This window comes from Bombina bombina, chromosome 11 (genome assembly GCF_027579735.1).
Source record: "Bombina bombina isolate aBomBom1 chromosome 11, aBomBom1.pri, whole genome shotgun sequence".
NCBI classification, from domain to species: Eukaryota; Metazoa; Chordata; class Amphibia; order Anura; family Bombinatoridae; genus Bombina; species Bombina bombina.
In genome coordinates this window covers 126,342,318-126,359,174 of record NC_069509.1, presented here as the reverse complement: position 1 = coordinate 126,359,174, position 16,857 = coordinate 126,342,318, and the positions used below count along the sequence as shown (strand labels likewise).

Below are 16,857 nucleotides of genomic sequence, written 5' to 3'. Positions count from 1 at the left end.
TAATAAAGCAGCATGAGGTGTGTTTGCCTGCCAGTGATCACAAATGCAGCATCAGAAAAAGGGCCTTCCTGGTAGCAAGCACCAACATAGTATGCATTCTCCCTGTCTGATAGGGAGCACTAAAACAGTTGTGTGAATTCTGCTTGCCTATCAGTGTGCACTTATACAATAGTATGATGTGTCTTGTTTTGGCCAGTGAGCACTTGTACAGTAGTATTATGTGCCTTTTTTGGCCAGTGAGCACTTGTACAGTAGTATTATGTGCCTTTTTTTGGCCAGTGAGCACTTGTACAGTAGTATTAAGTGCCTTGTTTTGGCCAGTGAGCATTTGTACAGTAGTATTATGTGCCTTGTTTTGGCCAGTGAGCACTTGTACAGTAGTATTAAGTGCCTTGTTTCAGCCAGTGAGCATTTGTACAGTAGTATTATGTGCCTTGTTTCGGCCAGTGAGCACTTGTATAGTAGTATTATGTGCCTTGTTTTGGCCAGTGAGCACTTGTACAGTAGTATTAAGTGCCTTGTTTCAGCCAGTGAGCATTTGTACAGTAGTATTATGTGCCTTGTTTCGGCCAGTGAGCACTTGTATAGTAGTATTATGTGCCTTGTTTTGGCCAGTGAGCACTTGTACAGTAGTATTAAGTGCCTTGTTTCAGCCAGTGAACATTTGTACAGTAGTATTATGTGCCTTGTTTCGGTCAGTGAGCACTTGTACAGTAGTATTAAGTGCCTTGTTTCAGCAGGTGAGCATTTGTACAGTAGTATTATGTGTGCCTTGTTTCAGCAGGTGAGCATTTGTACAGTAGTATTATGTGTGCCTTGTTCTGGCCACTGAGCACTTATACAGTAGTATTATGTGCCTTTTTTTGACCAGTGAGCACTTGTACAGCAGTATTATGTGCCTTGTTTCGGTCAGTGAGCACTTGTACAGTAGTATTATGTGCCTTGTTTCGGCCAGTGAGCACTTGTACAGTAGTATTATGTGCCTTGTTTCGGCCAGTGAGCACTTGTACAGTAGTATTATGTGCCTTGTTTCGGCCAGTGAGCACTTGTACAGTAGTATTATGTGCCTTGTTTCGGCCAGTGAGCACTTGTACAGTAGTATTATGTGCCTTGTTTTGGTCAGTGAGCACTTGTACTGCAGTATTATGTGCCTTGTTTCGGCCAGTGAGCACTTGTACAGTAGTATTATGTGCCTTGTTTCGGCCAGTGAGCACTTGTATAGTAGTATTATGTGCCTTGTTTTGGCCAGTGAGCACTTGTTCAGTAGTATTATGTGCCTTGTTTTGGCCAGTGAGCATTTGTACAGTAGTATTATGTGCCTTGTTTTGGCCAGTGAGCACTTGTACAGCAGTATTATGTGCCTTGTTTCGGTCAGTGAGCACTTGTACAGTAGTATTATGTGCCTTGTTCTGGTCAGTGAGCACTTGTACAGTAGTATTATGTGCCTTGTTTTAGCCAGTGAGCACGTGTACAGTAGTATTATGTGCCTTGTTCTGGCCAGTGAGCACTTGTACAGCAGTATTATGTGCCTTGTTTCAGCCAGTGAGCATTTGTACAGTAGTATTATGTGCCTTGTTTCGGTCAGTGAGCACTTGTACAGTAGTATTATGTGCCTTGTTTTGGTCAGTGAGCACTTGTACAGTAGTATTATGTGCCTTGTTTTAGCCAGTGAGCACTTGTATAGTAGTATTATGTGCCTTGTTTTAGCCAGTGAGCACGTGTACAGTAGTATTATGTGCCTTGTTCTGGCCAGTGAGCACTTGTACAGTAGTATTATGTGCCTTGTTTTGGCCAGTGAGCACTTGTACAGTAGTATTATGTGCCTTGTTTCGGCCAGTGAGCACTTGTACAGTAGTATTATGTGCCTTGTTTCGGCCAGTGAGCACTTGTACAGTAGTATTATGTGCCTTGTTTCGGCCAGTGAGCACTTATACAATAGTATGATGTGTCTTGTTTTGGCCAGTGAGCACTTGTACAGTAGTATTATGTGCCTTTTTTGGCCAGTGAGCACTTGTACAGTAGTATTATGTGCCTTTTTTTGGCCAGTGAGCACTTGTACAGTAGTATTAAGTGCCTTGTTTTGGCCAGTGAGCATTTGTACAGTAGTATTATGTGCCTTGTTTTGGCCAGTGAGCACTTGTATAGTAGTATTATGTGCCTTGTTTTGGCCAGTGAGCATTTGTACAGTAGTATTATGTGCCTTGTTTTGGCCAGTGAGCACTTGTACAGTAGTATTAAGTGCCTTGTTTCAGCCAGTGAGCATTTGTACAGTAGTATTATGTGCCTTGTTTCGGCCAGTGAGCACTTGTATAGTAGTATTATGTGCCTTGTTTTGGCCAGTGAGCATTTGTACAGTAGTATTATGTGCCTTGTTTTGGCCAGTGAGCACTTGTACAGTAGTATTAAGTGCCTTGTTTCAGCCAGTGAGCATTTGTACAGTAGTATTATGTGCCTTGTTTCGGTCAGTGAGCACTTGTACAGTAGTATTAAGTGCCTTGTTTCAGCAGGTGAGCATTTGTACAGTAGTATTATGTGTGCCTTGTTCTGGCCAGTGAGCACTTGTGCAGCAGTATTATGTGCCTTTTTTTGACCAGTGAGCACTTGTACAGCAGTATTATGTGCCTTGTTTCAGCAGGTGAGCATTTGTACAGTAGTATTATGTGTGCCTTGTTCTGGCCACTGAGCACTTATACAGTAGTATTATGTGCCTTTTTTTGACCAGTGAGCACTTGTACAGCAGTATTATGTGCCTTGTTTCGGTCAGTGAGCACTTGTACAGTAGTATTATGTGCCTTGTTTCGGCCAGTGAGCACTTGTACAGTAGTATTATGTGCCTTGTTTCGGCCAGTGAGCACTTGTACAGTAGTATTATGTGCCTTGTTTCGGCCAGTGAGCACTTGTACAGTAGTATTATGTGCCTTGTTTCGGCCAGTGAGCACTTGTACAGTAGTATTATGTGCCTTGTTTTGGTCAGTGAGCACCTGTACTGCAGTATTATGTGCCTTGTTTCGGCCAGTGTGCACTTGTACAGTAGTATTATGTGCCTTGTTTCGGCCAGTGAGCACTTGTATAGTAGTATTATGTGCCTTGTTTCGGCCAGTGAGCACTTGTACAGTAGTATTATGTGCCTTGTTTCGGCCAGTGAGCACTTGTATAGTAGTATTATGTGCCTTGTTTTGGCCAGTGAGCACTTGTTCAGTAGTATTATGTGCCTTGTTTTGGCCAGTGAGCATTTGTACAGTAGTATTATGTGCCTTGTTTTGGCCAGTGAGCACTTGTACAGCAGTATTATGTGCCTTGTTTCGGTCAGTGAGCACTTGTACAGTAGTATTATGTGCCTTGTTCTGGTCAGTGAGCACTTGTACAGTAGTATTATGTGCCTTGTTTTAGCCAGTGAGCACGTGTACAGTAGTATTATGTGCCTTGTTCTGGCCAGTGAGCACTTGTACAGCAGTATTATGTGCCTTGTTTCAGCCAGTGAGCATTTGTACAGTAGTATTATGTGCCTTGTTTCGGTCAGTGAGCACTTGTACAGTAGTATTATGTGCCTTGTTTTGGTCAGTGAGCACTTGTACAGTAGTATTATGTGCCTTGTTTCAGCCAGTGAGCACTTGTATAGTAGTATTATGTGCCTTGTTTTAGCCAGTGAGCACGTGTACAGTAGTATTATGTGCCTTGTTCTGGCCAGTGAGCACTTGTACAGTAGTATTATGTGCCTTGTTTTGGCCAGTGAGCACTTGTACAGTAGTATTATGTGCCTTGTTTCGGCCAGTGAGCACTTGTACAGTAGTATTATGTGCCTTGTTTCGGCCAGTGAGCACTTGTACAGTAGTATTATGTGCCTTGTTTCGGCCAGTGAGCACTTATACAATAGTATGATGTGTCTTGTTTTGGCCAGTGAGCACTTGTACAGTAGTATTATGTGCCTTTTTTGGCCAGTGAGCACTTGTACAGTAGTATTATGTGCCTTTTTTTGGCCAGTGAGCACTTGTACAGTAGTATTAAGTGCCTTGTTTTGGCCAGTGAGCATTTGTACAGTAGTATTATGTGCCTTGTTTTGGCCAGTGAGCACTTGTATAGTAGTATTATGTGCCTTGTTTTGGCCAGTGAGCATTTGTACAGTAGTATTATGTGCCTTGTTTTGGCCAGTGAGCACTTGTACAGTAGTATTAAGTGCCTTGTTTCAGCCAGTGAGCATTTGTACAGTAGTATTATGTGCCTTGTTTCGGCCAGTGAGCACTTGTATAGTAGTATTATGTGCCTTGTTTTGGCCAGTGAGCATTTGTACAGTAGTATTATGTGCCTTGTTTTGGCCAGTGAGCACTTGTACAGTAGTATTAAGTGCCTTGTTTCAGCCAGTGAGCATTTGTACAGTAGTATTATGTGCCTTGTTTCGGTCAGTGAGCACTTGTACAGTAGTATTAAGTGCCTTGTTTCAGCAGGTGAGCATTTGTACAGTAGTATTATGTGTGCCTTGTTCTGGCCAGTGAGCACTTGTGCAGCAGTATTATGTGCCTTTTTTTGACCAGTGAGCACTTGTACAGCAGTATTATGTGCCTTGTTTCAGCAGGTGAGCATTTGTACAGTAGTATTATGTGTGCCTTGTTCTGGCCACTGAGCACTTATACAGTAGTATTATGTGCCTTTTTTTGACCAGTGAGCACTTGTACAGCAGTATTATGTGCCTTGTTTCGGTCAGTGAGCACTTGTACAGTAGTATTACGTGCCTTGTTTCGGCCAGTGAGCACTTGTACAGTAGTATTATGTGCCTTGTTTCGGCCAGTGAGCACTTGTACAGTAGTATTATGTGCCTTGTTTCGGCCAGTGAGCACTTGTACAGTAGTATTATGTGCCTTGTTTTGGCCAGTGAGCACTTGTACAGTAGTATTATGTGCCTTGTTTTGGTCAGTGAGCACTTGTACTGCAGTATTATGTGCCTTGTTTCGGCCAGTGAGCACTTGTACAGTAGTATTATGTGCCTTGTTTCGGCCAGTGAGCACTTGTATAGTAGTATTATGTGCCTTGTTTTGGCCAGTGAGCACTTGTTCAGTAGTATTAAGTGCCTTGTTTTGGCCAGTGAGCATTTGTACAGTAGTATTATGTGCCTTGTTTTGGCCAGTGAGCACTTGTACAGCAGTATTATGTGCCTTGTTTCGGTCAGTGAGCACTTGTACAGTAGTATTATGTGCCTTGTTCTGGTCAGTGAGCACTTGTACAGTAGTATTATGTGCCTTGTTTTAGCCAGTGAGCACGTGTACAGTAGTATTATGTGCCTTGTTCTGGCCAGTGAGCACTTGTACAGTAGTATTATGTGCCTTGTTTCAGCCAGTGAGCATTTGTACAGTAGTATTATGTGCCTTGTTTCGGTCAGTGAGCACTTGTACAGTAGTATTATGTGCCTTGTTTTGGTCAGTGAGCACTTGTACAGTAGTATTATGTGCCTTGTTTTAGCCAGTGAGCACGTGTACAGTAGTATTATGTGCCTTGTTCTGGCCAGTGAGCACTTGTACAGTAGTATTATGTGCCTTGTTTTGGCCAGTGAGCACTTGTACAGTAGTATTATGTGCCTTGTTTCGGCCAGTGAGCACTTGTACAGTAGTATTGTGTGCCTTGTTTTGGCCAGTGAGCACTTGTACAGTAGTATTATGTGCCTTGTTTTGGCCAGTGAGCACTTGTACAGTAGTATTATGTGCCTTGTTTTGGCCAGTGAGCACTTATACAGTAGTATTATGTGCCTTGTTTCGGCCAGTGAACACTTGTACAGTAGTATTGTGTGCCTTGTTTTGGCCAGTGAGCTTTTGTACAGTAGTATTATGTGCCTTGTTTTGGCCAGTGAGCACTTGTACTGCAGTATTATGTGCTTTGTTTTGGCCAGTGAGCACTTATACAGTAGTATTATGTGCCTTGTTTTGGCCAGTGAGCACTTATACAGTAGTATTATGTGCCTTGTTTTGGCCAGTGATCACGTATACAGTAGTATTATGTGCCTTGTTTCGGCCAGTGAGCACTTGTTCAGTAGTATTATGTGCCTTGTTTTGGCCAGTGAGCACTTATACAGTAGTATTATGTGCCTTGTTTCAGCCAGTGATCACGTATACAGTTGTATTATGTGCCTTGTTTCAGCCAGTGAGCACTTGTACTGCAGTATTATGTGCCTTGTTTCGGCCAGTGAGCACTTATACAGTAGTATTATGTGCCTTGTTTCGGCTACTGAGCATTTGTACAGTAGTATTATGTGCCTTGTTTCGGCCAGTGAGCACTTGTACAGTAGTATTAAGTGCCTTGTTTCGGCCAGTGAGCATTTGTACAGTAGTATTATGTCCCTTGTTTTGTCCAGTGAGCACTTGTATAGTAGTATTATGTGCCTTGTTTCGGTCACATTCAGAATTATCCCACATTAAAGCAAAATTCCACAGGAAGCTATCAAATATCTGGAAGTCCATGTGACTCTAGACCATACCAAACGGTTACATTTTACCTATGACACCTTAAAGCGAGATGTTGAAAGTTTATTGTGGGCATAGAAAAACAAATCTTTATCATGGTTATCCCCTTGATTTTTATATTTTTTCCAGGCCTTGCCAATCCATCTCTCAGATAGAACAATTTTCAAATTTCAAAAAATTCTTAATTCATTCATGTGGTACCATAAACTCCCCTGTATAGCAACCAATATGCTACACAGAACCAAGGAGCAGAGGAGTCTCCAAATTTGCTTTATTAAAGGAATGGCTTCCTTTTTAATAAGAGTGCAAAATATTTGCACCTGGGTAGCGCATGCTGGATGAAAGAAAAAAAATTGGGTTTCATATCCCATTAACGCTTTCACCCAAAACGACGTATATATACGTTGTGCAGTACTTTGGCTATAGTACCGCACAACGTATATATATATGTCGTCTCTTCAGGATGCTCCAGCAATCTCAGCTGTTAAGTTAAAGCCGAGATCTGGAGCTCCTGAAGCTTCAGGCATCTCCCGCATATGGAGCCGGAGCACGATTGGTGCTCCACCTCCATATGAGGGCAGATGCCTGATCATTACAGACTGTGACACTGTGTGTGTCACCGTCTGTAACAATCTTCTGCTGGAGCCGGAGGGAGGTGTGGGCGGGAGGCGGGTGGGCGGCCAAGCAGGGGAGGCAGGAGGGAGCTGGAGGAAGTGGGAGGGGCCCTCTGCTAGGAAATATTTTTTTTAAAGGGACAGGGAGGGATGGGGCAGCTACACTACGGGAAATGGGGTTTGGGGAACCCTACAATAAAGATTGTGGGTGGGGGGACACACTACGTTATAGAATAGTAAAAAATAGATATATTTAAAAAACTAAACATTTTTTTTCAGGTACTGAAGTTTGAGTGTTAGGGCAACCCTACACTGCAGAAAAAAAATAAAAAATGTATATAAAAAAAAAGGTTTTGTTTTTTTTTTATTGGCAGACTGTCTGCCAGTACTTAAAGTTCCATAAAACAGGTTGAGATCTGTGCATATCCTAAAAGGGCTAATTCATTTAAAATAGTTTGCATAATTTGTTTTAAAAAAAAATTGCTGGCAAGTATTTTAAAATAGTTTTCAAAAATAAGCAAAATTAATTACATAGCTAAGCTGGCTGGAGCAGCTAACTCCACCCCTCTTATCAGTGTTTAGACACAGGCATTGTACTAACTACGTTCACAGATTCTAGGCATGCTCCATCAGATAATCCCTATTCACTTTTGCATTCCACCAAAAGAACAATAAACATACTGTAGATACAGCCATAAAAGGAATTGTGTGGGAGGAGTTAGAGCTTTACAATTCAGAAACTAAAAAGAAAGGGTTAATGGCGAGACACTGCAGTATCAATTTGCAGGTAAAGTAATTAAAGTACATATTATATTATTTTGTTTCTATTCCAAGTTGTTTTATGTCCCTTTAAGATGTGGGTGACCAGTGGGGGTGGGGGAGGGAAGAGAGCTGTCTGGGAGGGATCAGGTAGGGATCAGGGGGTGGGGAGTGTCAGCTAGGAGGCTAATCTCTACACTAAAGCTAACTTTCACATTTTAAGCTACCTAATTAACCCCTTCACTGCTGGGAATAATAGAAGTGTAGTGTGCATCTGCAATTAGCGGTCTTCTAATTACCAAAAAGCATGGCAAAGCCATATATGTCTGCTATTTCTGAACAAAGGGAATCTCAGAGAAACTTTTACAAACATTTGTGCCATGAGTGCACAAGCAGTAAGTAAATAATTTCTGCGAGAAACCCTAATCTTTGCTTTGAATACATCATTATGTCTAGCATATATTTACTGTTCAACATCCCTGTGAAAAAAAAGTTTACTGTCCCTTCAATGAGATTTCCCGCTTTTACTGTATATGTAATTCAATCAGTCGTACAAATTTAAACATACTGTATATCCTAGTCCATGCACTCCTCACTTGTTTTTAGTTGACAATATTAAAAAAACACAATATTACACAGAGATGGGTAAAAAAATCTTAATGCATTTTGCAATTAATCATTGATAATCAAACCCAGAACACCACATGATACTTGTAATTGGCATCTCTTCTAATGGGTTACATAGGTTTTAAAAAATGCATACAATGTGTTTGCTTTGCTATGATATATTACAATAAGACCTTTATGTCACATGACAGGAAGAGATCTCTCATTGTCGTCATGTCAACCATTTTGATTGTCATACGTATTTATTATAATTCAATAAAATCATTTCCACAACAAAAAAACTTAAAATTACCACAAACGTTTTGTATTACAGATGTCTGAAACATATGGAGATGTATTTACTGTACATTTTGGTCCAATGAAGATGGTGGTGCTTTCTGGATACAAAACAGTGAAAGATGCTCTAGTCACACAGGCTGATGACTTTGGAGATAGAGCAGACATGCCGATATTTACAAACCTAGTAAAAGGAAATGGTAACTAAACATCATTGGATCATAGATATTTAAAGTGACACTAACATATTTTTTATTCTGGGTTGCATCTACAAGTATTTTAAAATGTAATGCAGTTATTTGGATGTTTCTTTACTTCATAAAACTATGTTTCTGTTTTTATGTCTATGGAAGCATTTCACTACCCCTAGCAAAGTTTTTAGAGTTGTCCTTAACCAGTGAGAAATCAGTTGTTAGGGAACAACATATGTTTCTATGCATTTTGTTGTTATGTGTGTAGCGTTGTGTCCATTATCAATAAAGCTGGGTAAATTGTCCTTCAGTCAGTGAGCAACCGATACTCAAAAAGTTGTTCACAAACATGCATTTATTCATACCCCCCAACTGTCCCAATTTTCGCGGGACAGTCCTGATTTTAGGGGTCCCGGGTTGCTAGCCATCAGTCCTGCATTGCCCAATGCCTTTTCTTTTTTAAATTCTATTGTGTCCATACTCCCAGGATTATATACCTGTTAGATTCCCTGTGGAAAAGGAATGGTGTGTGGGTTAAGCAGGAGTGAGAAGGCTGTATACCCTCTGACCTCAGATAATGGTGACCTCTAACCTCTGGTAGTGATGACATCTAACCCCTGGTGATAATACTAGCATGCCTTCAGTTTTATACGATGAGCAGTGCTAACACCAGGGTACCAAACAGTGGCAGTCTCAGACTGCCAGCTAATGTGCTTGCCAACCCCAGGACCCCATACCATGAATTACAGATACCCATATATGATGTAGTGTGTGTGTCTATCTGTATCTATAAGTGTGTGTGTGTGTATATCTGCATGTATAAGTGTATGCTATGTAGTGTGTGTGTATCTGCAGTTATAAGTGTAAGCATGTATAAGTGTATGCTATGTAGTGTGTGTGTGTGTGTATCTGCAGGTATAAGTGTAAGCTATGTAGTGTGTGTGTGTATCTGTATGTATAAGTGTGTGTGTGTATCTGCATGTATAAAAGTGTATGCTATGTAGTGTGTGTCTGCATGTATAAATGTAAGATATGTAGTGTGTGTGTGTGTATCTGTATGTATAAGTATGTATCTGCATGTATAAGTATATGCTATGTAGTGTGTGTGTATCTGCATGTATAAGTGTATACTTTGTAGTGTGTGTGTATCTGCATGTGTAAGTGTATACTATGTAGTGTGTGTGTGTGTATCTGCATGTATAAGTGTAAGCTATGTAGTGTGTGTGTGTATCTGCATGTATAAGTGTATGCTATGTAGTGTGTGTGTATCTGCACGTGTAAGTGTATGCTATGTAGTGTGTGTGTGTATCTGCATGTGTAAGTGTATATTATGTAGTGTGTGTGTGTATCTGCATGTGTAAGTGTATATTATGTAGTGTGTGTGTATCTGCAGTTATAAGTGTAAGCATGTATAAGTGTATGCTATGTAGTGTGTGTGTGTGTGTATCTGCAGGTATAAGTGTAAGCTATGTAGTGTGTGTGTGTATCTGTATGTATAAGTGTGTGTGTGTATCTGCATGTATAAAAGTGTATGCTATGTAGTGTGTGTCTGCATGTATAAATGTAAGATATGTAGTGTGTGTGTGTGTATCTGTATGTATAAGTATGTATCTGCATGTATAAGTATATGCTATGTAGTGTGTGTGTATCTGCATGTATAAGTGTATACTTTGTAGTGTGTGTGTATCTGCATGTGTAAGTGTATACTATGTAGTGTGTGTGTGTGTATCTGCATGTATAAGTGTAAGCTATGTAGTGTGTGTGTGTATCTGCATGTATAAGTGTATGCTATGTAGTGTGTGTGTATCTGCACGTGTAAGTGTATGCTATGTAGTGTGTGTGTGTATCTGCATGTGTAAGTGTATATTATGTAGTGTGTGTGTGTATCTGCATGTGTAAGTGTATATTATGTAGTGTGTGTGTATCTGCATGTATAAGTGTATGCTATGTAGTATGTGTGTGTATCTGCATATGTAAGTGTATGCTATGTAGTGTGTGTGTGTATCTGCATGTATAAGTGTATGCTATGTAGTGTGTGTGTGTATCTGCCTGTATAAGTGTATGCTATGTAGTGTGTTACTGTGCATTTTTGCTGACTAAAGGCCAGAATCTAGAATATTTATGGGGAATGCAGAGAGCAGTTTTAAAGAATCTATTATTAAATGTCCAATTAAGATAAAAATATTTAGCACTGTCTCTGCAAATGCTAATTAAATACAGAGCTCACATAGCTATACCAGTGGTTCAAATGTTTGCCGCCGGGGGGGGGGGGGGGGGGGGATCTGTCCCTCTTTTGAATTTTGAAATGTTGGGAGGTATGTTTATTAGTTTTGAACACTTTTAGCTTAAAGGGACAAAACTCAAAATTAAAATGCCGTGAGTGCAATACAATAGACATATTTTGGCATAAATGCTTTTAAGTATGTCCCTTTAATCTTTAGGAATCAAAATAATATGTAACACATGCCTGTCTAATCATCCATGGATTTTAAAGGGGTAGGAGCATATTAAGCAGGATTCTCTAAAGTTCTACAGCATGTTAGATGATGTAAGAAGACTTGTCAGTATTCTGAAGTTCCTCAAATAATTTTAGAAAGCTAATTGGTGCTTGGAAGCTATTTAAATAGAGATAGATCCATAGATAGATAGATATATTCATCTAAATGGCCTCTCCAATCAAGACACTGAGTGCAATTATTTCTTATTTCTGTTGGGCTATTATGGAATTGTTTTTAAATCTCATTATAATATTCCAATCTTTTATCTCCCCCTCTGCTGTGTTTCAAACCACTCCTCCCCCCTATACTTTTTTTTACCAGGAATGTTTACCTTCCTTTCTTTTCTCTACAGCTTTAAATCTAACATCACACTCCCAGACCAGTAAATCAGCTTCCAAACTTTAAATCTAACATCAGACTCTCCCAGATTTGCAAGCACTAGCCCTCTGTTCCTCCCAACCTTGTGTTTACCTTAAAAAGGCAGTAAACTTACAAACTAATGTTATATAATTCTGCATATAGTGCAGTATTATATAACATTAGCTTAGTGGCAGATTTATACATTAAAGTATTGCAGAGAATTTTTATTTAAAAGTTAATTTTTCCAGAACGCCGCTCCTTGCTCTACTGAGCGGGTCTGTTTTTTTCCTCAGCGCATTGCGGCAACACTGTCTAGTCACAGCGTGCCCGGTCGCGCCATTAAACTGAATGTAGCTCACTCCCGCTCTGGTCTAGTAGCAGGAGCGAGTTGCCTTCAGTTTAATGGCGCGACCGGGCACGCTGTGACTAGACAGTGTTGCCGCAATGCGCTGAGGAAAAACCAGACCCGCTGAGTAGAGCAAGGAGCGGCGTTCTTTAAAAATTAACTTTTAAATAAAAATTCTCTGCAATACTTTAATGTATAAATCTGCCACTAAGCTAATGTTATATAATGTGAAAAATGTATGGAGATTAGGCGCTTAATCTGCAAAAGGGATAAAGGTGTGTATGGAAGTTGTTAGCTAAATATGTAGAAAACACTGGACCTTGGACAGAATAAGTGAAAAATTCTTCTACAATTTATTTTCAAAATAAAAACATGATAATACCAAGATAAAATAAATCACAATCCCTAAGTGTTGCAACACTATATCGATCAATTCATAACATTTCTAAAATTCAGATATACATTTGTTTCATACAACAATAAAAGGATTTATCTGCTCTTTTGTATCCTTTGTTCAAAAATTTTAGATAGAATGTATTCTTTTATTTCATCACAATTAATAATATTTGTCTCTATTCGATATTTTATATCTATATTTCATCAACTTTAAAATTACAAATATGTAGCAAAAACTAACAATTAGTTAAAACAATTTAAATGCAAGACTGATTATAAATGGTGTCCCCACAATGGCTGTTTACTTATATTGGTTGTAATTTTGTGTATCTAAAAAGTTCATCAAAGCATTTGTAAGTAATTGGAGATAAATTACTGAGGGCTGTGTTCTTTATCCTTATATTTATGTTGTGATAATTTTTTATTTTTTTTATAATTTTTTATTTAGTATGACAATATATATAAAACATGTTGGATATATTCAATAAGTTTCTGTACATCACAACGAAAAAAGAAAACAAAACAAAAAGGACAGAAGAAAACAACAGAAAAAAAAACTGTACTAGCATCAGTTACAAGCTATATCTATATATGCGTGTTAATTTAACCCTCCTGTACTATCCCTTTAAGCAAAACCAACAAACAACAAATAAAAACACACAAACAAACAGAAAAAAAAATAAAAATTATTTCTTTAAAGCCTTCTCCAAATCCATCCGTGTCACTCTCTCCCGCTCGGCCAAACACCAGGCCTAACTTAGCTTAATATTTACAATTTGTTCTATTCGCTGTATGAAATCACTGCCCTGAGAGCAGACAAAAACCTTCCAGATATTACAGAACCTTCCCCCTGAGTTCCCTCCTATTATAATGTCGTAGGCCGCTTTCATTACTGCATCAAGAAGTAATTTCAGGAGATCAGAAATGAGATATCAAACCTCACTTTGGAGGTCAGGCAATTTTCATCTAGATTAGATGAAATTGAGAACCGGATCTCAGACCTGGAAGACAGATTCAATGTTGCTGATCCTACAATGGATACCCATAGTAAAATTATCACTTCCTTGCAAGCGAAGATTGAGGATCTTGAGGATCGATCGAGACGCAATAATCTTAAAGTGATTGGTCTGCCCGAATCCCTGGAGTTCCAAGACCTAATGAATTCTGTCACCATTACATTACCACAAGCCCTGCAGATCCCAGCTCCTGCTGCTCCCTTTCTGATAGAAAGGGTACATAGGATAGGCCAACGACGTGAATCTAGCGAGGTCTTGAGACACAGTAATAATCAAAAACTATACAGATATGTTAGATGTTAACAACACAATGTACAGGATGACTAGAATAGAGCACAATACTCCCCTCTTAAGTGACCGCTGCCCTCTAACAGTCTCTCCCAACCGGACTGTGAGTAGAATATGGATCAAATATATAGAGGCGCTGGTCTTGAATCTCGTATATATAGACGTATATATAGACGTACACACTGAAGAAAGAAACTTGACTTGTGATTTGCAGGAGTTAACAACAAACTAATGTGCAGTATACTCACTCCGAAAATTTCAGAGTTCAGCTTCTTCAAAAGGATTTTTGTCCCAATTTTCCCAATTTTCCCACACTGTGTTTTGGTATCTGTGGATAATGGAAATTGCACTGCAGGTAATTGTATCTTTTGCGTAATAAAATGTGCAATATACTCACTCCGATAAATTCGGAATCCGGCTCCTCAAAGCAAAACAAATATTTATTAAAACATGGTTAAAAAGCTCTTATTTATCTTGGCTCTACGCGTTTCAAAGCTCTTACTTATCTTGTTGTAGCAAAATTAAGCATATATGAAAGCATATATGAAAAGAGCATCACTCTCAAAACACAATCGGATGGGGATAAATATAAAATTAAAATGTTTTATTTGTGAGTCCTATTCCGGTGTTTATCACCGGAACAGGAACAATGATTACCTGTATAAATACACCTGTAATACTCCAAAGGCAGCACTTCCAATTGTTTTTACTGCTCTTGAAAAAGACGATTCCTTCGTTGAAACGCGTAGAGCCAAGATAAATAAGAGCTTTTTAACCATGTTTTAATAAATATTTGTTTTGCTACAACAAGTATTTTGCTGCCTTTTTGGAAGTAATTTCAAGTTACACATCACCTTTTGAGGAGCCGGATTCCGAATTTATCGGAGTGAGTATATTGCACATTTTATTACGCAAAAGATACAATTACCTGCAGTGCAATTTCCATTATCCACAGATACCAAAACACAGTGTGGGAAAATTGGGACAAAAATCCTTTTGAAGAAGCTGAACTCTGAAATTTTCGGAGTGAGTATACTGCACATTAGTTTGTTGTTAACTCCTGCAAATCACAAGTCAAGTTTCTTTCTTCAGTGTGTACGTCTATATATACGTCTATATATACGAGATTCAAGACCAGCGCCTCTATATATTTGATCCTTGAGACACAGGCCAGTAATTTTTAAATTTGTGAACTTTCAAGACAAATTATTATTCCTCAAACATTACAGGAAATGTAGCCCTCTTTCCATAGGCCCTCATAAGTTACTATTGTTTCAGGATTTCTCTTCGGAAACACTAACCAAGAGAAGAGATATGTCTTTTTTCTATGGGAGACTACAGAAAGAAAATTACAATATCAGATTAATTTACCCCGCAAAGTTAATTGTGCAGAAAGATGGTAATACACATACACTTAACAATGTTATGGAGGCTGAGGCTTTTTGCAGGGAAGCAGGGGTCCCATGAACAAGTATCTAATTTACTAAAGAGAGGTTTATGTTTACAGAATTAGAATATTTAGTTACTTAGAGGTAGTTAGTCGGTTAATATGGTATCTGAATACAGGTTTATGGTAGTTACAGAAATGGTGTCTGTAGGTTTTATGTGGGGGGGGGGGTTCTGTGAGGGTTGTGTTGTGTTCCTTTTTTTTTTTTTTTTTTCTTTTTTTTTCTTTCTTTCTTTCTCTCCTCTTCTCCGCCGCCTGCTTCTCCCCGCTCCCTTTCTGTCCCTCCCTGTTTACCATCGTTAGAGCTGGCCTCCGGGGTTCCCCCAAAGGGGATGTTATGGGGAGTACTTTCTCTGGCGTCCAGGGTCGTCAAAATAAATAGTGTTGATGGCGTATAACCTTAAACTATTGTCTTGGAATATAGGGGGCATTAATTCACCCATCAAAAGGAAAACTGTAATAAAACACTTGGGGAAATTTAACCCCGACATAGTCCTCTTACAGGAATTACACCTTAACGTTAGCGAAATTCCCAAACTTAAATCTAAATGGGTGGGGGAAGTTGTGGCGGCTCCATTTACCTCGAAGAAGAGGGGGGTCGCAATTCTATTGAATCAAAAACTGGATTATCGAATAGTTAACATTGAGCCCGATCCTGAAGGGAGATTCCTAATTCTGGAATTGGAAATCAATGATATCAGATATATACTTTGTAATATATACGGACCTAATCAAATTGACCATAACTTCTGGTCAGCTCTTTCCGTTAAATTACATAGATTTATAGGGCTCAATTTAATTATCGCAGGAGATTTTAACTTGGTAGCAGACCCCCTTTTGGATAACTCTAACAGGAGGGCGCTAAATAGCAGAAGTAGAAAAGTACGGATCTTTCAGAAGTTATGCTCACATTTGGGTATGGTCGATTTATGGCGAGTGCAGAACCCTGATGCTCGTACATTCACGTGTGTATCCCATGTACAACGCTCTTTCTCTCGGCTTGACTATTTTTTGATATCAGAATCAATGCTTGCTAGGAATTGGGCCACTAGAATTGAAGACATAACTATTTCTGATCATGCTGTGATATCATTAAATCTTACTATCGGACATAGTCGGCCTGGTAAGAACTATATTTCTTTTCCCAGATATCTAAGTAATAATATTAAATTTCAGAACCATTTACGTCTGAAATGGACAGAATACCTCAGGAATAATGGTAATTACATAGATAAGATCGAGACATTCTGGGAGGCCTCTAAGGCCGTACTACGCGGAGAGATTAAATCTTACACACTCTATTGGACAAAAAAACGCAGTTTATTGGCTAGACAATTAGCCAATCGTGTCAAGAACACATATAGAGCTTATATTACCAGGCACACCAGAGAATGTTGGGAGGAATATATTGCAGCTAAGACACTTCGGGATACACACATGAAACAGACCAGTGACCAGGAAGAACTTAGAATGAAAGCCAGATATGGCGGGTTCACAGGTAGATCAGCGAAGTTCTTAGCGAAGCTAATTAAACCTTCAGCTAGACACACAATTGCTGCTATCAAACAAGGATCCACGAGATTTACGAGGCAC

At 39.3% G+C, this 16,857-nt stretch overlaps 1 protein-coding gene across 1 annotated transcript in view; it reads left to right on the top strand.

Annotated features, from left to right (window-relative positions):
* LOC128642239 (cytochrome P450 2K1) overlaps positions 1–16,857 on the top strand; it is a 249,745-nt gene that overhangs the window by 11,225 nt on the left and 221,663 nt on the right. Inside the window, exon 2 of the mRNA XM_053694937.1 lies at positions 8,760–8,922. Within this exon, the coding sequence (XP_053550912.1) occupies positions 8,760–8,922 (163 nt within the window). The remainder of the gene's footprint in view (positions 1–8,759; positions 8,923–16,857) is intronic.